General features: G+C 39.4%; 1 protein-coding gene across 1 annotated transcript in view; it reads right to left on the reverse strand.

Annotated features, from left to right (window-relative positions):
- KCMF1 (potassium channel modulatory factor 1) overlaps positions 1-25,591 on the reverse strand; it is a 44,163-nt gene extending 18,572 nt beyond the window's left edge. The window contains exons 1-2 of the mRNA XM_066181594.1: positions 25,045-25,591; positions 3,040-3,207 (exon numbers count right to left, since the gene is read on the reverse strand). Of these exons, the coding sequence (XP_066037691.1) occupies positions 3,040-3,207; positions 25,045-25,591 (715 nt within the window). The remainder of the gene's footprint in view (positions 1-3,039; positions 3,208-25,044) is intronic.
- Positions 25,592-25,829: the final 238 nt, after the last annotated feature.

The following is a 25,829-nucleotide window of genomic DNA, read 5'->3' on the forward strand; positions in this document are numbered from 1 at the left end:
TAGCTGTCCACTGTCCTCCATAAGCAAAAACTGTAAGTTTACTGCTATTAAAATATTTTCATACTTTTGAAACAAACCTGTCTACAGGTAACAGTACTTAAGTTTGTCAACAGCCAAGTAAACTACAATTCACACACTGAGTTACACCAACAACCTTCCAGTTTGTGCTTCTAATAACATTTTCCTTACTTAAGAAAATTCCCTACTCATACTGTCATACATTACAAACACTCTCCTTTCATTTGACTTCCCACATCACCAGGAAACTACTGAAGACTTCGTTAGTTCTGTTACTTGTGCTGGTTTCACCTGGGATGGAATTTTCTTCACAGTGTGAAGTATGGGGCTATCTATCTTTTGAATTTGTGTTGAATACAGGGCTGGTGCTATCAAGATGTTTTTGTTACTGCTCAGCAGGGCTTACACAGGGCCAAAGCCTTTTCTGCTTTTTACACTACTACAATAGTGAGGAAGTTGGGATGTATGTGAGATTGGGAGGAGACACAGCCAGGACAGGTCACCCCAGCTGAACAAAGGGAGATTCCGGACCATATGACACCATGCTCAGGAAACCAAGTATATGAAGCGGGGAGAAGGAGGAAGAGGGGACATTTGGAGTGATGTTGTTTGTCTTCCCAAGTCATCATTAAGCATAATGCGGCCCTGCTCTCCAGAGATGTCCGACCACCGGCCTGCCCATGGGAAGCACTGAATGAATTCCTTGTTCTGTTTTGCTTTGCTTATGTACACGATTTTTGCTTCCCCTATTAAACTGTCTTTGTCTTAAGACATGAGTTTTCAGCATTCACCCTTCCAATTCTCTCCCTGATTCCGCTGGTGGGGAGTGAGCAAGTAACTATGTGGGGCTTGGCCGCTGGCTGGGAATAAACCACAACAACACTACTTAGTTGCCAATTTTACCCTTGATATTATTTTCTTCTCAGACATTAATATCTAACCTTGGTGATTCTTAATATCCACTAACACAACTATCCCAACAACCCTGAATCAGGTCATTTTAGATTACTTCTACCATTTATTACTGATTTTCTAATTAAATTCAACATTTTTTTTGTGCCTAATTTTTTGCAAAGTCACATGATCTCCTTGACCTCACAAGACTCTTTGAAAAGTCACCAGCTTTTCTAAGCATCTGTACAATACTGTAATGTATACGTCTTCACGTGTATTCGACAGGAAACTCTAAAATCAAAACATTTTAGGAATGATGTCACAGATCTTCCTGTGATTCTCTAAGGAATATGACATTTATCAATTCTCCCAATTCGTTCTCCACTCTATAAGCTTACAAGGTCAACAGTAATTCAGTACCTTCAAACTATGCTATGGCTGACAATTTGGTGATACTACTGTTTTGCAGAGTTAATAAAACCAGAAGTCTTACTGTAGAGCTGAGCTGCAGTATTTTCTTTCCTGATACTAGTTATGTAGCAGCAATGCTTGGATATCAAACCATATGAAATTTATAGACCTTGTTTTCTTATTCTCATTTAGAGAATAAAGAGCAATATAGAAGCTGCCATTCAAATCCTATTACCCATTTCAATACTTCACTCTGAAACTTCTTCATGGATACCTAAATGGTAAAAAATGACCCCTCTGTGTCTCTAAAACACACACACATAACAGGCATTAAGCCAAAGGTACATTTATCAAAGATTTCCAAAAGAGAAGTACTGAGTTGCAAGAAACAAAACATAATTGTTAGTCATTCTCAGTTTCTGATTATAGGCATTTTTTTTAAAAAAAAGGTACCGTTTAGAACAAGTTCTCATTGCAATAAATGGAAATCTTTCACATTTAATGCTAGTATGTTTCAGTCTCTTACCCTTGTGATTAGTATTTAGTACTTACAGCAATGCTGTCCTTTTAGCCCATGTTTAATATCCAAAAATAATTGTTGCTAACAGGTTAAGAAGTTTCAACTGTGCATTTGAAACAGTGACCTCAATCCCCAATACTGTACACAGAGGAAAAAAGAAAAGCCTGACAAGAAACATGTAAGTTAAAATAGGGGCATGTATTTTTGATAATGCACTAAATTATTTCCTTTAAAACCACGGACTCCCATTACCTGGATTTCTGAAGTCATGACTACGTAATCTCAGGGCAAGAGGAGCCCGGAGAATTGAAATAAAATTGAAGACAACTTCATATAAAGGTTGTTTTAAGAAACGGCATGTTTCTATACGTAGCTATTCTTTAACTTTAGACCAATAAAGTATACATTTTATTTCTGTTCTAAGCAAAACGGTAAAGAAGTTAGGACTTCAGCTTTTGAGAAATCATCATATTTAAAGGATTCAAAAAATGAAGATTACAGCTGCAATCACCAGGAAAAAATACTGAAATGCTAGTCCCATGTGCTTGACATCAAAACAAAACACATATCCAGCATCAGCAACATTGTAGAGCAGTGGATTGTCACAAAATCATTTCTCACAAGTTACAACCTGTTTCAACTACGATGCAACAGAAACAGCAACTGGGTAGGACCAAGAACAATTATTATTTTAAATATTGACAAGGCTTTATTTTAGCTAGAAATAATGCCTGGATCAGGAGATCTACAAAGGAATTCCAAAAAGACTGCATGCTAGTCCTTACCACTAATCTCTCATACTCATTGCAGCCCATCACTGCCCTTCTTGTACTCATAGTCTCACAAAAACCACAAATGAATGACCTTCCTACAAAATCACACCAAGATTTTTTTCCTGCCTATAGACTGTGTCACTTTTAACAGTAGGCACTGTTATTAAGTATATTTATTAGTTTGATAACCTGCTGTAATCAGACCAAAATAACAAAATCAGAAATACATATGCAGCAGTTAAGAAAAAAGAAAAATCAGTTCTTCTATCAAAGAAAACATGCCTGCTTATTAGAACTCAAGAACTTGGCCCTTATTTTTAGTGCACTAATGGGGGAAGTGATTAATTAGAAACATGAAAATAAGCATTATATTTGTGGACACAATATAGCAATTAATTACTCGAGTTTGAAATTATCACTTACCAAAATCTACTCTTGTTAGTATGCACTGCATCGGATGGTCAGTTGTATGCCTTGTTGTCGTTGCACCACTTTCATAACAAGTCGCACACAGATCGTAATCGTAGCAAATTAAACACTTGTACCGGCGACCTCGAAAATTTCCTTTTAAACATGCATCACAGCTGACACCTGTAAACAAATGAAATTGCTTTAGGACAGCAACAAACACACTTATTTTTTTATGAGGAAGATTTGCCGCTATTGCCTTTCAATAACTAAAAAGAGCCAGCCATATCCATCACGAGACTCAATTTTTAAATGCATTTGTGTCTTTAGAGTCACCACTCTCCCAAAATTAAGATCTTGAATTCTTGAAGTAAAGCAGACTTAAGCATCCAAAATAATAACATGTTAAGTTAGTAAAGCTCTTTGGCTGCATCTTCCTATAGACACCTTTACTTCTTAGTATTGACTGGTATTTTGACTGTTCAATCAGGAATTGTGCCACTTTTAAAAGGTAAATTGTATAATAGCTGACCAAGAGGAAAGAAAAACAACCACCACATCAACCACTGCCAAAAACATACTAACTTTCCAGCCTTTAATTCGACACTTCCTAATATTTTAATTCTGAATAACACTATAGCCAGACATTTCACATAGTGTAGAAATTAGAACATTTTCCCATACTTTTTTAATTTAGCCTGCATCAGTTCTCTCCATTCTGTTTCTCCCTTAAGCTCATTCTTTGCAATGTAAAGAATTGTATCTGAGAAGATCTTTATAGCTTAAAGAAGTTTTCAGTTTTCTCTGTATGGTTTCAGTTCTCTCTGGGTTGCCTGGCTAATTGCAGAAGTGACATTGTCTTGTAACCTGCGAAGGCTAACGCAAATGTCTTTCAACTGCAGCAGCAAATTATGGGCCTTCACAAAAGAAACCAGCATGTACAACCAAGGCAGGATTTGGATCAACACCTTCTTTTGTCATCTCTTAAGATTTCTTCTTGATAGTTTGGTAAAAGCACAGACAATTTCAGAGCAATCTGCTAGAACAAAAGAGTCACATTAGCCCTATCCCTATTTTTTTAAGGCCAGTTGTCAGAGGACTGGTGAGTTACAGAAATTTTTTTGCCTTTTTTTTACTACTCCACTCTGTAGCATCTAACATAAGCTTTACCACAGGTAATTCAGAAACACATCAATAAGCAATTTCTTTTGAATCTCGCCAACTTGTTCAAACAATTGCATCATTACATTTAAAGGAATAGTGAGCAAAATTGATTTATCACTTTTGCCTTTGATTTCTTCACCTACTTGAGGGACAGCTTGAGGCACTAATACCTCCTAATGTCTAAGCATGGTGCTCATGTGAATACTGAACCTATATTTTATTCACCTCACTGCATATCTATTCTGCAAGCATCACTCTACGTGGAACAGCCTATCAAAGAAAGTATCTCCAGAATCTTTAATAGCTGAACTATGTCTAGAGGATGGCAAGTTACCACCCTCAAAGTTGGTTTGGTTAGCTTAAAAAATAAAATAGGTCCTTCTCACTTAACTTTCTTTTCCCTAAACTTTCATCCATAAACTCTGAAAGAGTTTTAACAATCTGATGATTAAGACACTGACAGCAGGCTAATTTCTGAGAACGCTTGCTAACTCTGTAGTCAGAGCTATCCATATCCAGAGTCATCCATAAACTCTGAATTTCACTGCTTCACTGCTGGTTTGCTTTTTTCCTCCCACACAGAGACCCACAAAATTCTACCTATGCAACATGCAGATCTCCCCAACAATGGATGCTGTACACACAACACTTAGCAGCTACCGGCCGCACTGTGAGTCTTTTTGTTGCCTTTTCATTTCTAGAAAACAGCTGGTCAGCAAGTTAGATGTCACAGTGAAATAAGTGGACTAGTTTAACCTAGAGTCTATGTCAGACACTAACAGCTTTCCAACATAATAACCCATGCTTCTCCAGAAAGTAGTATTTTTCCCCGCTCTTTTCATTTAGGCTTGGAACAACTGATTTAATGCAGATGTAAGCCTCTTTACAACAAACTCTTGTCATGTGTTCTCTCAAACATTTACATCATTCCTACTTGAAGACAGACATTTTTAAGAAGCTCTCATTTACATGTTTTCTTCATGTCAATACTTCTCCACATGATTCCAAACGGCAATCTCCATAAATGAAGTCATATTAATTTTGGGGAAATTCAGCCACAAACATAAACCACAACGATGTTTATATTTAAAACTTTATAACATTTGCAGTGAGAATCAACCAGGTCTTCAAATAACAGATTAACTTTGTTACTTATGATCAATTAATAGAACATCTACAACCTGCTTAAACAAAAAAAACTAATATTAGCATAACACATCCCCATGGCTGGTGAAGTCAGACCAAGAGGACAGCAACGCTCTAGAGACAGCGCTCTTTCTACGTCTCTCAAAGTTGTTATTTTACAACCACCACCACATCCTCCACTCTGAGAAACAGGCTTGCAGCAAGGGATGTACCAGGTTATGCATATCCTTATCTGTGGCAGAGAATGAAAACTGCAAAAGAAAAAATTATTAACTTGATATTCAGGAGTGAAACACACGGTTAAATCCCCAGACAACCCCTTAAGTCCAGCAGGATCTCATTTCCAGAAATTATATAGCTTATTTTTCCTTTTTTATAACAGTCAGAGCAAAGTCAGGCCTGAGAGCTCTTCCCGTTCAAGCGTATTACTTGGCTGACAAAATCTTGACTACCGACTCAACATGCAATCTAGAAACTGAAGTAACCAAATAACTTCCTCCCACCTTATTCTTTCTACTGTAACAAAAGCTTTTGATTTTAAACTTCTACAGTTTAATCTTTATATCAACTTAAATCCCGAAAGTTCATTCTGCACAAACCTCAAACCCCAAAAGTTAACATTTTATTTAGCACAGCATATATGTGGTATCCAACATTTCCCTGCATTTACCTTACATTTCCAAGAATGGGAGCTGAGTAACAGATTCAAGACTGTCAGATTAAACAGGATGCATCCACATTAATCACTGATTTTGTGAAACCCCCCTGCCCCACATACAGACATTCTGGAGAAGTTCACTTTAAAGCAGGGAACAAAAGCACAAAACCAGCCTGAAGAAAAGCATGAACAATCTGTGACAACTATTTAGAGACACTTCTGACTGGCAAGAACTGTTAGAATTGACTTCTAAAAGAATCACAGAATGAAATCCTGTTAACCCCAAACAACTTGCTGCTCAACGAGAACTTCTGATTCACCTAATGGAAAATATTGGCTTGGAATGGTAAGAATAAGAAATACTCATTTTAGTTACAGCTCACATTACATCATAGATGATACTGGAGGCATCCTCAAATTTTGTTCCACTTTGTTACTGCTATACAAGCACCAATATACACTGCATAATATAGATCACATCTAATTAAAACCTTTCTGAGCAGTGTAAAATGCTCTTTTAATGCAACACTGTTCCACCAGAGGACACCATTGTGCTAAAAGCCTGAGACTTTGGTTCACTTTTAACTATCAAATATCAGGTTCTGAAAATTTCTTCAGAAATTTTGCAGTATCAACTCTCAGTGTCTCTAGCTTCGCACTCTGAGTGAAAAGTCAGGACATACCTAACAGTTCCATTAATAACGTATGTTTTACCCCTCCACTACAGAAGTCTTACATTTATATCAACCCCACATCTTCTTTTCATCCAGGTCAGTTACCTCAGCACTTTACATGTAGCATGTTGAATGGTTTGTTGAGTGATTCTAGGAAAAAATAAAAGGTCAAAAAAATGCTTTCCCAACACCTTTCATATTTTCATCCTGACAGCCAAACATAATTTGATGTTATGACACTGAACTGGTTTTGCTTGAAATTAACTAAAATGAATGTAACTGATCCCGGGTTTAATAGATACAGCAAAGAGAGCACATAATCTGAATTCATAATGGAGAGAAAAACACTGAAAAAACTATATGGTTCAAATACTATTTACATCAGGATGAGGTAACATCAATGAAAGTGTCTGTAATGTCCCAAGCCATTACTGCCTTCCATAGACACGCTTGTAAAAATCACCAAGGTTTTCTCACCTACTTGGTGTCCTCAGAAACTAACAGCAAATGAAATAATAACGATATTAAAAGCCCAATAATCAGACCCAGACAAAAAATTACCTGAGAAACTCCAGGAAACTCTGCATTTTTTGTCCTTGTAAAGAGAATATGGTCAAAGATGAGTAATACAGAGATACTGAAATAGGTTCCAGCTTCAACACGAGGCCTTGAACTTCATCAATACTTTGAATATACTGTTTAATTTTTAGAAATTTCAAAGTATCAGTCATGAGAAAACATTTTAAACACATATGAAGCCAACATCTAAAGTATTCAAACAATGAAAAGAACAATTAACTCCAGATAGGAATTTAATCCTCAGGAACAGTAGAATGACTAAATATTCTTTTCTCTTAGCAATACACGGGAAGACACTAGTTTCATGGATAGTTATCAGCATTTAGCATTCCTGTCAGCAGTTGAATATCCAAAACTCAACCTTCCAGCCAATTCAGGTACTGGTTTTTGTTCATCAGTGCTCAGAGTGAGAATCACTGTGTTTCTTTAATGTACAACACAAATAAAAATAAAAATAGCCCATCAATGGTTTCTTCTCCAGGAACAAAATGCCAGCTACTTAAGAATTTTCTCCTAACTTACATGAAGCATTGAAAGGAAGGATTACCCTTCTAAAGACTGGAAGTATTACATGCAAGAGTACCACTCAGTCTCAAGGGACTGGACAAACTTTAAAGTTTCTACCTTTTAAAAACCCCAACTTAAGCATGCAGGTGAACATTTAAAAGTTGTGCTGCTTCTTTTGTGGTACAAAAGGTTGCAAGCCGTATTTTACATTTTATTTATATATTCTGAAGATCATACATGACACTCCTTTTAAAATGCATCTATTTTGTTGTAAGATGTCCTTTTAAAGGATTGCTCTGGGTTTGTTCAGTTTTATAAACTTGCTTGACATTAACTATCTCATCTGTAGTCTACATGCCACACAGCAAGTCCAAACCTTAATACATTCTACTTAAGCAGTTCAGTTGTCTCCAAGACTGAAGAGAGGAATATGCCATTTGATACCTAATAAAGAAGAAACACCAGTTGTTTCTTACTTTAATAGATTCATTTCTTAATGCAGAGTACTGCCTAGTTTGAGAGATAAAATTCTAAGAACTTCTGTTTCTGTGAGCACTTCATCAGAAAAATCAACCAAATCATAGAACATTCATTTTTGTTTACTTTTCCTCAAGTTTACTAAAGAAAGCTGTGAAAATAAACACTAAAGACACCTGCAACACAGAACCTACTTCATCACCCTTGCAGCTACAAGTACTGAACAGAAAATTTAAAGACTATACCCTTGAGAAAACAAAAAACGCTCTGTTCCCTCACACAGCCTGTCTGCAACATGGCTGAACATGCATGATCTTCTTACAGCAAAGTGGAAGTAACCAGACTAAAAAGAACTAGTAGGACTAGTTCTTTGATGACCTTTACAGTCATCCAATCCAACTGTCCACCCAGCAATACCACTATAATCCCTTAACAACTAAACGATATCACCCAGCGCCAGATCCAGATGCATCTTGGATACTCGGCTCCCCTACCCACCCCAGGCAAACAACTGTAATTCCTGAGTACCTTAAACTTTGTTTTCTGACATCTAATCTGAATCTTCCCTCTCAGCAGGAGGTCATTACCTCTTGTCCTCTCACTGCACACACATTGGATGAGACAGGCCCCCATCTCACTGCAACATCCTTTCAGGTACTTGTAGGGAGTAATGAGGTCCCCACTGAGCCTCCTCAAGACCAAACAAATGCAGCTCCCTCAGCCATTCCGTATTTTCTGGACCTTTCCAACCCTCGCTGCTCTTCTCTGGACACACACCAGCAACTCAATGTCCTTTTTAAAGTGAAGAGACAACTGAACACAGAATTCGAGGTACACCCTCAGCAGCACTGAGGACAGCGGGACAATAATTTCCCTAGTGTGAAAACAAAGAATTGAACAGTACAGCTGGCCCAGCAAATTTCAGCCTTGATCCACGAGCACTAACCAGCCTGCTGCAAAAAGTTTTTCCATTTTTGCTTTCACATCCCAGGTTGTGAAAGTTATACGCACAACAGTTTCAGTAATTTTGGGCATCAGGAACAGGTGATTAGTAAGCACTTGCAAAACATGCCCAGCTCTATACAGGAATCATACAGGATTTTTGATCAAGCCAATCTGGATTTCCAATTTAATATTAAATATTATCTCACATGTCTCTTATCATTCAATTAATATAATTTAATTTAACCATCAAAACCATCACAACACAAAAATCTGCTTAAGTACTGTAAATACATTAAAAATAAACAGATTGCAATAGAACACTGGAAGTTTGTAGTGTGGCAGCAAAGGAACTGGCACCAAACATGATTTTATTCAACAACTCCATTAATCTGGAAAATGGCAAACAGCACATGAACTCTATTAACAGAAAAGTACTTAAACTGAGAAAGCTACCAACAGCTTCAGGGCAAGAAAATAACAGTAACAGCACTAAGCTACATTCTCTATCTAGTAAAATCAATGGTAAAGTTTCTCACTCAATACAAGAGGACCGTGTTTGTGAGTTTGTTTCGGGATGAGACAACAGAAATACACTGCTCAGGCAAGCAACAGTTAAAAGAGAATTGGGCCAGGGGAAAGCATATCACACATAAATGATTTTTACAGGTGTAAGAGACATGAAGAAAAGTAAAATCCTAAAAAGAAATTAAACAAAAGAACTGGCACTTTTCTGTTGAGCCCCCCAAAAATTAAGATACAGTGTCTTAGAAAATAAACCTTCGTGCATTTTGGACTGCTGTTATTTAAGAAGAGTGGCATAAAAACGGAAAAACACACAAGGAGAATAACACACATATCCCATCAAGCTTGGGAGGCAACTGAGTAATACTGACCAGTTGAACAGAGAGGCAAACATACTTGAAGAATCTTTTTTCTATGAGCCACGGTTCCAGGCAGCTACGAAGAAAAAGCCCACAACACCTCGTAGAGGCTAAGAGAAGCTTAGCTGAAATTAACTATCTAGGTACACCTTAGACATAGCTCTGTTGTAAGGAATACACACTCAGCTTCAACTCCTTTTGCATTATTAAACTCACTCCTGATCCTTTAAAACATTACCCAAATAGGCAAACATGGCAAGCTTTTCCCACCCTGTAGATGGGGAAAAGGCAAGATTTATCACAGGTAACAATGCAGAAAGTAGGCAGTACTGGCTGGGAGACCAAAGAGCTGGAAGTGAAAAACAGAAGTATGCATGCAGCAAGTGCTCCAGCTTTAGTAGTAATGCTTTGGGATTGATTACATGTCTCGTAATAGCTCACACTTAAAAGACTCACACCAAGTGATCTGGAAATATGCACTTTTCAAATCATGAAAACACATCTAGAAACCAGTTGGAAGAGGGAGGGAAATAAAAGCAAGTGGTTCTTCTTGTCATTGAAGAAAGCAGCAATGCCTAACACAAGGCAGTCACGCCTAGATTCCTCCCAGCCAACTCAGGTCATAGAGAGGAGCACAAAAACACTTTCAAACTTAAAGACTACTTTTAAAATCACCATTTTGAATGGCATCACATTACCATAAAAGGAATTTACCTTTCCTTAACACTACAAGAGGCCTAGTAACTTGTAAAAATAATGAAGTCTCTCTGAACACAACACAGAGTGGAAATAAGAGGTTAAAATCCTACAATTTATTCATTTAAGTAGTTGCAATATTCTATCCTGGGCTTTCTCCAAGCATTTTTCTTACTCTGAATAAAAAAAGACTGCCTTGGCAACTTTTCCGCCCACTCTGTTACACAGAACTGCTTCTCAGGCTGGTAACGTCTCCAGAAACTACAACTGCTTATGATAGGAAGGCTATACCAGAAGAGTACCATGGGAAATATAGAAACGTAAAGCAAAAAAGGTTTCATGGCTACTTCCATTAGGCTTAGAGTTTGTTCCATTCCTTGCTCCTCTTCTTTCCAATTCTTCACAGCACAGACTTCTTTCCTAATTCAACCAATCACAGAATGGTCTGGGTGGGAAGGGGCCTTAAAGATCACCTAGATCCAACATCCCTGCTGTGGGCAGGGACATCTTTGAGTAGACCAGGTTGCTCCACACCCCATCTAAACTGGCCTTAAATACTTCCAGGGATGCGACATCCACAGCTTCTCTGAGTGACCTGTTCTATTGCTTCATCATCTTCAAAAGAATTTTTTTAACATCTAATCTAAACATATCTTTTTTCAGTTTGAAGGCATTCTCCATTGTAAAAAGTCCCTCCCCAAATTTCTTGTAGGCTCCCTTCAGGTACTGGAAGGCCACAGTTAGGGCATTCTTTTTTCAGGCTGAACAAATCCAGTTCTGCCAGCCTTTCCTCACAGAAGAGGTGCTCCAACCCCTAATCAACCTCTGGTGGCCTCCTCTGGACTGACTCCAACAGGTCCATGTCCTTCCTGTGCTGGGATCCCAGAGCTGGATACAGGGTTCCAGGTGGAGCCTCAGCAGAGCAGAGCAGAGCAGAGCAGAGCAGAGCAGAGCAGAGAGGAATAATCTCCTCCCTCCCCTGCTGGCCAGCCTGCTTTGGATACAGCCCAGGATACAATTAGCTTTCTGGCCTCTCAGATCATGTCCAGCCTCTCATCCACCAGCATTCTCAAGCTCTTCTAGGTAGGGGTCCTTACATGTTTCTCGTATGTTCCCTGCATTGGCAACACAACCATCTGTCAGCCATAACAAATACCTTACCTTTTCCCTTGTTTTTCTCATTAGGAAGAATTTCACTGAGCTTTATTACCTATAGTTTTGTTTTCTTGTTCCCTTAAACTGCACATCCATAAAGAACAAAAGACAATCAAAGTATTATGTCCTGGAACATTTCCCTGATAGTCCTGATCATCTCACATATGTATCCAACTTACTTTTAAGAATAATTTACTAACAACTCTATTTGAAAATAATGTGCCACATAATTTTTCTAAAGACTTCTGATCCATCACTAAACACTAAAACCCATCTATTTTGCAGATCACAACTCAAAAGACTTCAGTACTTAAGTATTTTTAATGTAATTAGCTAATTTTCTTCATCAAGACTCAGATGTTTTACCTTATTTGCTGAAGCACAAAATAAACCAGGTATCAATAATACAGAAGTTTATCAAAACAGATAAAACATACCTTACTTCATGATTTAAGAAAAAAGGAGACTGATGATCAAACACCCTTAAGGTCTCACTGGTAACTATAGGCTCAGCTGCTATGCTACAGAAACAAAATGCATGAAACAGTACTTTAAGGATAAAAAGATTAAGTGTAACAAATCTCAAAGATCTTCACTGAAAAGTTTTTAAACAATCTGTTAGAAAAAAAATCTATAATACAAAAATACTAGTGAGAAAAACCTAGACAATGAAACAAGGGAAGGTGGACACATGAGATGTATTTTAACTGTTTCACCTTTGCCTCTTGGAAGCACAAGGTCTTCCTTACATTTTCAGACTAACTAAGAAGCTCAGTTCTCCACTGTCCATTGCTTGAATTCCACACAGAAAGATGGTTTTCACCCACTAAAGGTTGAGCTTCTTCAAGTTCTCTAAGTTTACGAGCATAATCACTCATCCTCAAACTTGCATCTTCTGCAATTAATACCTTCTTTAAATATGTACATTGTTTTTAAGACTGCCTCACTGCACACTGTGTTGGATTCTAAACTGTCAAACATGAAACCACAATATAGGAAGTCTTCTAGTCTACATATAACTGTAAACTAAGGGTGACTGTAAACTAAACTGAGCATGATACCCCTTCCATGTCCCTTGACAGTCTTCCATGTGATGTCCTGGGGATGCATGGATGAAGAGACACCTTCAGCTCGTTCAGCTGAACAGGATGTCTACAATCCTGGTACAGCCTCAAGACAGCTGCTATTTTAACAGATTTTCTGAGCTCTCTACTGACTGTTGCAACACACCAGCTACTACAAGACAGTACTTATTTACTTTCCTTCAAGGTTCTTCTGCATGTGCTAGAGTTGGTAGCTATCTTACTTCACCGACACACCTCTAAGCAGAGCAGTCAAATGCAAAAGCAACTCAGCAGTTTTTACCTCCACAAAGTTTATGGTTCTGTCAGACTGTAACACTTTTCAGGATGAAAGAGGTATGCCTATGCACCTGAAATGCCATCCACAGAGAAATATATTTTACAGCTAAAAAGTTTGTAAGAATTTTTTTGATTTGCAGACATCTTTCAGTACAGGTAAGAGACTGAAATGCTGTAACTTAGAGTCTATGGTAGAGTCAATGGTGAGTCCATTTTTCTTGTGTACAATTACAGGATGCCTGCTATTGTTGCAGGAGGAAAATAAAAGCACACAATTATTTACTCACAACTTGTTTTGTCTTCTTTAACCCTAAGGCTTGCTCAATCCTGTATATAGGCCATCAGATTTCCTCTGTAGTTTCTAATTTCTCAGATACTCCTGAGTCCAGCAGCTTCTCTAGAGTAGAACAAGCCACAATATGGACTTTTAAATTTGCTATACACTGCCAAGATCTCCAAACGCTCAGCACTGTGAAAGAACATGCATGCAACGTCATCTTACTGATTAGGGACATTTAATGCCATGTCCTATTACACAAGCTAAGAAAGTGTCTGCTTCCCTGAAAAGTGATAATTTTTGAAGTAGAACATTTAGAAGGAAGGAATAATAGGTTTGGAAGAAGCTCAACAGAACATTTAATGCAGGCATGACAAGAGTGTTCATCAGCAGATGACCTGAAATACTTCCTCTGAAGAGATACATCATGGTGCTTCTCAAAGTTAGAGCCTGGAGTCCTGCATCTCATTCAATTATCACCTTGAAGTACTTCAGTCTTGGCCAAATAAATGCACTCTGGCATGCAATTCCCAACAATCTGTTCTTTTACTTTCTGGTCATTTTCCTTTAATTCCTAATGCATCCAGGAAAAAAATATTAACTGAGCTCTGAGGCACAATAAGAATGATACCTCTCAATAACTGGCTCCAATACTTAAGAACTGGATAATATTCTAACAAACTTATGAGATAACCCAAAACCTATTACTATCCTCCATTTTTACTTATTTTTTTAATGTGACATGAGTTAAACCTGAGAGTTTGTTGAATCTTGAATCTTGCAGATTCTCTGCTTCTAAATGAACTTCAGACAGCAACCTGCAACAGCACAAAAACATTATCAATAGCAACCTCTACCAGTAGAAATCTGACTAATAACATTCAAATATTCAATTATCTACACTATAAAGACAAGTTTATATTCTAATGAATCATTACTTGTATATCTCCATTTACAAAGCTATTCTTCTACAGCAAAATCTCAAGCTGTTTTCTCTGCTTACTGCAAGTCTCTTTCAGAATATGGAACACGGTATGTTGTCAGATTCTGCCTGGCATTTCACAGGCCTTATGGCAAACAACCTTGGAAAAGATACCTGCAGATCACAGTATCCATTCTTTTCGAATTCAAAAGGAAGACAAAATAGGCTTTTATTAGTCTTTGGAATTTTCTAAAATTGAAGACAACCAAGGAAGAAGAGAGTTGGAAAATGTGTCTGAGCTACTTCTGAGTCAAGACACTGCAGTTTCTATTCCAGCTTCTTAAATCCACAAGATATCTAATTAATATAATCAACATGCCACGGTTAACAGCAGAAATAACTGACTTCCATCTGCACAGTCAGAGATCAAACTATCCTTACTGACATTTTCATCTTATCAGAACACCACAAATAATAGCAGGAAACAGGTACGGAATTAAAATCATTTGAGCTATCTTATGCACATCTAGACTGAAAAAACTTAAGTCATTACATAGAAAGCTCTGAATTCTCTACAGCTTACTTTTGTGAGGCTTAGGTCTTTCTACAAGGGCATCCTTGAAATCTCTTTCCCAAACTTACCTCCTTTTCCACAACTAGTTTCAAAGAGTCTACCTTGGACATGTGAAAAGTAATACTGGCAATAATTCAGGGGCTGAAGTTAGGGGCCTCATTTGCTCTCTGAAGTAAAGACAGAGGAAACTCTGGCAGCTGCAGGGGCACAATTATGTCAGTCCAGATGCGACCTTTGCTCCAGCACAATGACTCCTGGTAAAGTTGCTCTCACAGACCCACTTCATCAGTGATCATAAGCTGCTTCTCACTACAGAGATTTCCTATTTGCAGAGATAGCCCACACCTCAGCTGGCACGCAGAAATACATGTAACAGCTGTACACTAAACACCATTTGTGTTAGGCACATCTCAGCATTCCTGCCTACAATGAAAGCATATGCAAATACAGAATAATTCAAACATTTGCTTTGTTGAGTAGAAGTGATGTGATGTTATCCTGAGCAGAGAGAAGCCTTTCTACCGAAACCGCAGATTTCTTCAGAGTTAATTTCATTCTATCATGAAAGAAAGTCTAGCTCACAAGGGATTATAATCAAGACTCACAGCAGTTTAAAATTGATTCCAGGTGAACAATGATTTCTGAGCATGTACAACTAATACAAATACACAGAGGTAAATATGCAAAAATATACTCCAGTAAAACTAAACATCAGTTCTTACCAGAATCATTTATTTGGAGATAAAGACAGAAGTTATTGACAATCACACAGGAGGTCCTTACATGACTATATACTAATGCATTTGTGCCCTTGAAAATCATGTATGATCTACTGCTGCTGGAGTTAGGATACTTGAGATGCCTATCAAGTACTCAGAGTATCACCTGTTTAACAGCTCACTGCTCTCCAACCAGGCACTCCAGGACGCTGCTGGAGTCTGTCAAGTAATTCTAATGTTGTCCTCAGCACACACCCAGTTGTTTATTTCCAAAAGCTGCCATGAAATTCCTCCCGTACCATCAAGCATCTGGAAAGAAACCCTGTTGGTCTAAAAATTGGTCTCAAAATTCGTTTAAAATTACAACCCTAATATGAATATTGATATTTTTATCTGTCACATTAATTTATCCTGATTTCTACACTGTTTATACATAGATTTCACCTCATCCTTTCAAATTCTTAAGAGTAAATACAGTCTCACAGAACGAGCCATTGGAAATCACCTTCAGTCAATACTGGCCGCTTTAGTACCAATAAGCCAATAGTAAATAGCATTTACACCAGGAATCAACTGTTAGTGAAGAGTTTTTATAAACAATGACTCTGCTCAAGAAATACATAAAGAATACATCAACCATAACTTAGTAAAACTTCCACTACTAAAGGCACCTCACCTCATCAGCCAACCAACAATACTAAAACACAAATCCGTCTCTGTATCTGGCTGCCTAAAACCTTTCCAGTAAAAGCTTTTTCGTGAAATATGCGAGGGCAAGTTGTGCATCAAGAAACACCAGAGCTTTGCTTTTCAAAGAGGTTACAGAGGCAGGCATTAAATTCCTATTGCACTTGCACCCAACAGGGGTCTACAGCTTCCCACGGGGTTGTTGAAAATCCCACCCCAAAGCACTCAGAAGAGGAAAGCAGGAGAGGGAGAGCACAACCAACGAGAAGAATAGTGACAACAAAGTGAGATGGTAAAGGTTAAGAGATCAAAGACAAAAAGAAAGAAAGCAAAGATAATTTATCCTACCAGAGACAGCACCTCTTGTCAGTCAAGACAAGAAACATTGCCTCCCAAAAAGAATCTGGCACCCGGAAGTGGCAGAAGGAAGGAAGTGGCCAAATCTGACCTGAGGTAAGAAAAAAAAAATGCAGTTATATATATATATATTTAGAACTCTCTCTGTTGTTTCATCTTACTTTTGCAGTATATTTTTTAAAAACCTTTTTAAAATTAGTATTTTCTTCATCTGGATTTTGTCAGTGATGACAGTGGAATCAAATGTGGAACAGAATCAACAGTATTTTAATAAAAATGGGAAATTAAAAACAAATCTTAAGTAATATGGGGACATAATATGAAGTGATAGCTGCAAACAATACATGCTAGTGAAATTTCCCAGTGAGTAAAAAATTTGGAAGAATAGACTTATATCCACAGAACTCACTGCAATGGAGTACAAGACAACTAATTTCTACCTGTGGGAGACTTTGCTGCCTATTGGCATGACAAAATCTACACCTGATATCCCACGTGCACATGGGAGAAACATCACAGTCTCTTGTGTCCAAGTTCCAAGTTTATTGCAAGAAGAGTTATACCCAGGTGTCCAACCAAAAATGGGGTGACTTTTAGAGACAGTCTCCTAGAATCTCCAAATAAAGCAATCACAACAGAAAGAACTAATACAAACATGAAATCCGCTGCAGGGTGATAAATGAGCAATAAAAAGGAATGCCCATAAAAAGCAAATCACAGACTATACCTAATATTTTTTTACAGATTGAAAACGGAAGAAAATAAAAATTCCATCAAGTAAATCCATCCATCCTCCCCCTATCAACTTATTCAAACTATATTCTCAGAACAAACCTGGCAGGTGGGGCAGAATCGTTTTTTCCTAACGTCAGAGGCTCCAGTGACTTCTTCTAGTCATAGTTAAAAATTAATTCCAAATTAAAACAAGTAAGTTCAAGAGGTAGAAATAAAGAGGTGCACACACCTCTGATACACAGTTCCAAGGCTTCCGTGATGCTGCCTCACAATTTTTACTTGGCACAGATCTCACTTTTAAACTTAGTAAATGACAATAAGCCACACAAAACTTTTCAAGTAGATCTGAACTGAAACATTGGGTATATACATATTTTCTGAAACAGTGAAACTAAAGAGCTTGTCTCTATGCCTCACACTGAATTACAAATACTCCTACTTTACAGTGTCAAAATGCCACACTGAAAAAAAAAATGTGGATAACCATTAGGACTAGATATACAGAAAACTGTTGGAATAAATTCAAACCAGATACTCAAGTGAAGCTTAAGGGAAAGGGAGCTAAGATTTAAGGTCCTTGACAGCCACATTTGAATCAGAAGTAGTTAAAATACCTGGAGCAGAAAGTTTAAGATAAAATTCAAAGCTTTAACTGTTAAATCTGGATATGAGGTAACCTAAAGAACAATCAATAAAAAAATTCTCCATAATCTCATCACAGTGTACAAAAAAGCAGTTCAATTTTATTCCCCCCCCTTGAACTCATGAGATTTCTTCTCATATTTGGAAAGGGAGACCACAGATTTCTTTTTATGCAGTGATGCCTTTCTTCCAGATTCTCTACCAGCCTTTCTAAGGTAAACACCTTTTCAATTTCTGTCCATACAATAATTCCCTCTCACACATCCTTACATCCTGAGTCACTATCAGCACTCTGCTTGAGTTTTCTGAACTGCTCACAGTACCTTAATAATGTTAATTATGTTGCTTCTGTATGAGTGAGCAACACTTCTGCCTACAGCTAAAGTTTTGTATATCCCTTCCCCATTATGTCTCCATTTTCAGAACCCACAGCTACCAAATCTGCTCATCTGTTCTAACTCCTGTAGAGGGGAAGAACACACTGCATGTGGAGGATTTAGCCCAAATGATTCCAGCAACAAAACCACGAAAGCTCACATTAAAATACATGTATCCCTAGTATCAATCTCTGGTCAGAATCTATCAGATGTCATCTAACACAAATTACATTCCTTTCTTAAAAAATATCACCTTACTCAGTGCACCAGCATGTATGACGTCCATTAAACAAACAGGAAAGTTCCTGTTTGTTTTGTCCTCCTTGGTCAGCCTGAGCCCTTAGTTATCACACAGTTCAAATAAATTTGCACCTGACTACAAATTTTCTCACTGCCTTCTCTCTGCGAGCATTTTACCTACAGCATTTCAATGAACCCCAAACATCAATGAATTAACTTTAACAACACTTCTAAGCAAGATCTCAATTCTCTTGAAACAGAGGGAAACCACAGGATGTAAAGAATAAAACTCCAAATCTGCTGAACCCAGTCACCCAATCTGAGATGCCAAAGGATAGATTTATAAGAATCCTTGACTGTCTACAACTGTTTTTCCAAAGCTCACTGCTCAGTTAATACAGTTGCAGGTGTGAATGCTCAAATCCCCAAATCCCAAACCAGGTTCATATGGAACAAACAGCTAACAGGTTACCTCTGAATTCCTGACAAAGTAACTTAACTAGCAGTTCACACGAACTGCAACAGAGGACAGGACAGTTGATCCAGCCTTCCACAACAAAGCTCCACTGTCAACACCTTGGCCATCCTTTCTTTCTGCTCATTTGCTGTTCACTCCCTAAGACTGAGCAGTGATTTTACATAGAGGGTCATCCTATACACCCTAAAGAATGCAGGGTGGTGTGGAGTAGATAATTTGCAGCTGTGTACAAAATAAAGATACTTAAATGAGGTTGAATTATTGTTGTCTCTGCAACCTGTCTCTGGTACATCCCAATTCCCGAGCAACATTCTTCAAATATGCTGCTCTGTCCAGCAGCTTCTTGATTGTATTAACACTGCATTCACTGCTTTGGTTTCATATTTAACAATAATGGAAGCAACATAACAGTGAAGATACAACAATGAACAGTGACACCAACAACTCTCACTCAAATACTATTAGTAATGTAAACTTGCAAAAGTATTTGAAAAGCTTTCTTCCGTTTATTCAACACGTATGAATTTTATTTGTCCAGTACCACTCAAGCAATCTTCATGGCTCTACAAATTACCCCTGAATCCCTTCTTCTACAAATCAACATTTGGAAGAGAGCTTTTTCACCGCTTGTCTTCTCTCTTCACCCGCACCTAATGATGTTAAAAGTATCACAGCTCTGTTCCAGTTTTCCTGCATAAGCATATAGGCTATCAGCCTTTCAACATTGATAATTTAGATCTAATCTTTTTCTCCCTTTTCCCATGATGGTGTCATTACTTTTTATAAAGGCCTGAGAGGAAAAAATGTTCTCCCTTTACAAATATTTTTGGAGGACGTTGTTCAGACTCTGCAGGAACAGCAGCATCTAGGTTCAAACAGTTTCCCAAACCACAGCCAAAACCCTTGTTTTAAAACCTAGCTTCCATGAAGCCAGTAAGTATCTTGACAGTTAAAATATGAATTCTGTTTCCAGCTCTTTTTATCAATAAATGATGATTCAGTTTCCTACTGAAATCAAACAAGTTTAATAAAAAAGTAAATTACTGTGTTCAAATATTTCCAATCACATTTGCAGCTCTTTACATTTAACATTAACATTTTTTGTGCCTAAACACGGCTCTCACTAGTCAAATTGTCACACTAACTCATTTTCAGATACTGCACTACATCTGCAATTAGATGCATTAATATGCTACTATAGAGTAAAACTAACAAGAGTACGAAATACTTTGCATATACAGTTAGAAAATGCTTTGGCAGATGCAAATGCTAGTGCAACTTCAAAAAAACCCTCACTGCTTTATGTAACATGTACAACCTAATCTGGACTTACTTTCAACAAAACAGATCTCAGTGGCAGCAACACATGCAAGAATTTGTTATTATTCTGTATTGTGAAACAGCAAGCTCCTTGTTTGGAGAAGATGCAAGTAAAGTAAGCATTGGAAGGCAGCAAGTTGTAACTGGTCTCACAGATATACACTTCATTACCACATGCCACACTTTACCAACACCGTATCTTGAGTACTTTGTATAAAAAAGATGGAGTGTTTCAACAGTCTCTAACAAGACTGTAGTCTCTAGTTAAGTGAACTGTAAGTTTTACATGCAAAAATAATTCTGCATTTTGTGTGGGACCTTTATAACTGACACCATATGAAGTATTAAGTTATGCATCAATTGGCTGAGATTATTGTGACATGAGTTTGTAGTATTCTTTTGCAGCTCAAGTATGACACAGCTATTGCATTATTACAAAGGGCAGAAATTACTTCTGCTATTAATGTTTTCAAAAAGTTTGTTTCAGATTAAGTTTTATGTTTTGTATTGTGACCTTACAGAAAACAACATAAACTCAGACCCACAATCTTTCCACTGTACAGCTAGAGGACTGGAGCTAATATTATCCTTATACTAATGATTTTCAAGTGGCTGGTATATATTCAACTGTAATTATGATTTCTTGAATTTCAAAAATGAAGTTACATGCATTTCTTTTTAAAGATTTACTTATTTACCTTTCTACTACAAACAAACACTTGATTTCAGTATCTCTAGGCAACTTATTTATGTATACACACAAGAAAAGGAGCACAGAAACACTGGCTCCCTCCACTGAAAGGATCTCAAAGCCAGAAGAGAATACTTAGAAAGGCCATGTGGTCCTGACAGACACTGCTTTCCCCTCCCAGCTGTGTTACCACCATCCATCCACAATTTACTTCATGTGGGACTAGGATTAACTGCAGACCTTTGCTGATACATAAGAAACACCAACAAATGGGGTGGGGACCTGCAAAAAACCCAGCATTTGCATTGCTGACAGTTTTTTGAAGCTTAAGACTACCACCTTCAGTGAGAACAGGCAGGAGAGGATGGAACTGGGTCTGGAGTGAGGCACAGAGCACGAGAGATGGAGAACGAAGTGATGCAGGTGATACGGAACTGGGAGCCCTCCAGAGATGCCAGCTGAAGGGAATCTGAACCCAGGCCAGTTAATGCTGTTGCGACCTAGTTCCACAAAACAAGTTGCAAAAATGGTCTTATAAAGACATTCCTGGAAGTTGCAATTCTCGATTTTTCTGCTGTTGTGGGTGGTGTCTACTGCCAAATGAGAGAATCACTGCCAAATACACGTTCTTTTAAAGACATAACCTGTAATAAGCAATTTACCTTTTGGTAAACTTTCCAGAGAGTTTAAAAAAAAAAATTACCTACCTGCTCCTTGTAGGTGGCCAAATATTACCACCACCTATTCCTCCACAGAGGGGCTAACCCAGAGAAACACAGCATATTGTTCCTATAAAGGGAACAACATGAAATCCAAGACCAGGGAACGACCTCATGTTGCATTCTACAAAACCAAAGGCAAAGAACAGCTAGCCTCTTAACACCAAATCACACAGCAAAAATGGTTTTGAAAAATTAGAAGAGCCTAGCAATACCAAGAGATAAATACTTAACTCTTGACAGCATTACCAAGAAAGTCTATTGAATACCGAATAAACACATTAAAAAAAAAATCCAACACTGATTCAAAATCTAGTTGATGTCCATTTTCCTGGATTTGGCAGAAACAGGAGTTTGGATCTCATGTGTGAAATGAGAGCACAGTGAAAAGGCAGACTGTGGTGAAACTTTTAGTGAAGGATAAAAAAATCTCACTTTAAAAAAACAAAACAAAACAAAACAAACAAACAAAAAAAAAAAAACCAACCAAAACCAACTAACCAAAATACCCCAAACAATTGTTTTGTACACATTATTACACTGAAGAAGTAGTCAAAAAAGTGCAATGGAAAGTAAACATAAATCTCCATCAGATGCTTTACAGCCTACTTGGAAGTCCCAAGCCTTTAGAATTCTAACTTCTCCAGCATTTACACATCCAGATACACACTTTTCCACCATAAACTGGTACAGCATCCTGATCCTGTCAAACAATATCAATAAATCTTGTTTGTAACTTTGTGTATGGACCATTTTAAAGAAAATACACAGAAAAAAAATTCACATAAACGTGATTAAAGCTTGCTTTTTTCCTGTACCATATTCTTCCAAGACAGTCATCCCCAACTAGTCATACTGGATCAAAAACCGTCAGCTGTGTATAACCTTGCATAGTTCTGAAGCAAGAATCACCCTTCTTTTTGAGTATACAGTTTCTATGGATTTCCAGAGTTCTACCAAAATCAAGCCCTCAAACCTCTTCTCTATAAAGCTGGAAAACCATCCCTTCCATACTAATATGTGTTATTCTATCCCTGTAACTTAAGTTGCCTAAAAGAACACATCTGAAATGTAAAGTAAGAGAAGAATCATTGAGAAATTAAGAGATGGAGTAGCTTTAGAAAAAAAAAATCACAAGGAAACCGTGGTAGATGTCATTTTTAATCTCACTGTGTTCTCATGGTTTCAGGAATGCATTGTTTGTACACATACACCTGAGAAGTCTACATCCAGGATCCAAAACTACCAAAACTCACACTCACTTCCCAATTAGGTAATTAATTAGGCAATTATCTGGTTTTTTCTAACTAGGTGTGTCCAAATGAATCTACTTTGGAAAGAGACTATTAAGCCCAGTTTCACTGACAGTAACTTCTTCTAAAATTATCAACAAATATCAAAGACAGGAAATGCAATTTTCCCTGATACAAACATCTAACAACTAAAAGGAAAATTCACACTACAGTTTCCATAAGAAACACACAAGAAAACCTACTTTAAAATTCTATTTAAAGAAAAAAAACAGAGTTGGAATGTCTTTTTAACACACATCATGACTTCTTATAATAGTCCACACACTTGTCACTGAAAACCACTAAAGAACAACATACGATGTCACTTATCACTATGATAGAACTTCCATAATTTTGACCAGTTCAAGTTAGAAAAGCCTGTTTTCCACTACTGTATATTAAAGAGAGTATTATGGATACATGCATGACAGCAGGTATTTACAGACTGCATATCCTACTATAGCACCAAGAGCAACTTTGTGATCAACAATTTTATTTCAGTTAAAAACTGCATCTTTAACCATAAAGAAATTCATCTCCACCCTCATGGGAAAATACGAAGGCAGGGGCGGAAGGAAGGGGTAAAAAAGCAGCAGTCCTACTAAGTATCTTCAATCCTACTAAGCTTTATCTTTAGCAAGTAAACAACCAAAAAAGTTAGTGGATTCAGGGAAGACAATACATTGATAGAGATTCTGTGCAAACAAGAAGTCTGCAAAATACTTCAACACACACCAAAAACCCATCACACATACAACACTGCCTAAAACCAAGCTGCTAACTAGAAATCAGCAGTATGAGCTGCAAATATCGAATTCTCCTATAATGTTTCTGTCAAAATGTTTTACCATAAGATGAAACAGAGAAATGATAAATCAGCTAAGAGAAAGTGAAACAATACTGAATTAAGTTCCTAACATGGCAGAAAGTTACCTTTACAGATGACAACCCCTGGTTTTATACAACACTAGTCCAAACACTTTACCCGCTGGTAAACAAGTGTGGCAAAACCGAGCAACTTTCTCTCCTGGTTTCATACTCCCATCTTCTTCCTGCAGAAACTCCTTTCTTAGCTGACATCTCTTCCTCCACCCTGCTCCTTCTAATTACCCACTAAACTCCTCCACGGCGCTAAACACAACGGGTCCCAAGGCAAGCAGCGCAGAGAACACGTTTCTCCGGCGGCCTCAAAACATGCCACTACTACACCAGCACCGGCCTCCTCGGCCGCAAGGCAAAACCGAGGGAGAACGGACAGATCCCGGGGCCGCCACCTCTCGTCAGGGCCAGGCAGGCCGCCCGCACGCTTCTGGCCCTGGCCTCGCTTCCCCGGCACCTAGGGGGGCTCCGGGGCGCGGAGCCCGGCCAGACCCGCCGCGGCGGCGGCCGACACGTCGGCAGGGCCGCCCCGCGCCACCGCCCACCCACGGCGGCCGGGCCCGCCGGGGGCGCGCACCGCGCTCCGCCCGTCCTTCGGGCGGAGGAGCGGGGCGGCTCGGCCCCCCCGCCGACCGTACCTGCGGCCCCGGCCCCGCCCGGCGGAGGCCGCGCGGCGAACGGGCCGTACCGGCCTCCCCCGCTATGACACTGCAGAGCGCGGCCCGCCCGACGGGGCCTCTCCTTCCTTCCGCCGCCGGGCTCCGGGCCCCGCTCCCGGCGGCGCCATGATGATGATCGGCCCCCAAGGCCGCCGGGCCGGGCTCCGCCGCCACCGCCGGGAGCGGCCTGGGCGCCCCGCGCCGCTCACCTTCATGTCGGGACATCCTAGTCCAGAGAAGGCGGCCCAGGCCCGTCCCGGGGCTCCCGCGGGCAGCTCGGGCGCCGCTGCGGCCTCGCCCCCCGCCGCCGCCCCGGTGTGAGAGGAGAGGGGCCGGGGCTGGGCCGGGAACGGGGCGAAAACACAAGAGGCGGCGAAGAGCCGGCCTCCCTCCTCCTCCTTCTCCTCCTCCTGCCTCCTCGCTCGCCCTACGGGGGGCGGATCCGGCGGCAACGGCTTCCCGGGCGCCGTGACACGGTGACTCCGGGCCCCGCCGGCCGCTGGCGCCGCCTCCCGCGCCGCTCCGCCCCTGCCGCACCAGCGACGGCGGCGACCGCGCTGGAGCCTTCCCGGCCCCGGCCCCTGCTCCTTCCCCTTCCTCCTCCCGCCCCGGCCGCGCTGCGGGAGGAAGAGGAAACTCCCCGGCAGGGCGGCGGCCCTCCCGCGCGGGCTGCCGGGCCGGGGCGGGCTCCGCCCGTGGCAAGGAAGCGGCCGAGGTAACGGAATCGAGCACCGGCGTGACCCGAAGGACATGCATTAATCATCTTTTTTATGTAAAAGGAGCGGAGAAAGAGCGGCAGAGAACAGCCGGCGTTCCGTCACTGATGGTGTTACTCATTCTGCCAGATTTGGGGATCTGCGACTCCAGGCACAGGACTGGAGTCTTTCCTTCGTCGTTTGTTTGTTTTTTGGGGGGTTTTCTTTTGGTTTGTTTTTTTGTGTGTGTGGTTTTGTTTTGTTTTGTTTTGTTTTGTTTTGTTTTGTTTTGTTTTTGT

The sequence above is a fragment of the Chamaea fasciata genome, unplaced genomic scaffold (assembly GCF_029207755.1).
Source record: "Chamaea fasciata isolate MVZ Bird 193981 ecotype frontalis unplaced genomic scaffold, bChaFas1.0.hap1 SCAF_4, whole genome shotgun sequence".
Taxonomy (NCBI): domain Eukaryota; kingdom Metazoa; phylum Chordata; class Aves; order Passeriformes; family Sylviidae; genus Chamaea; species Chamaea fasciata.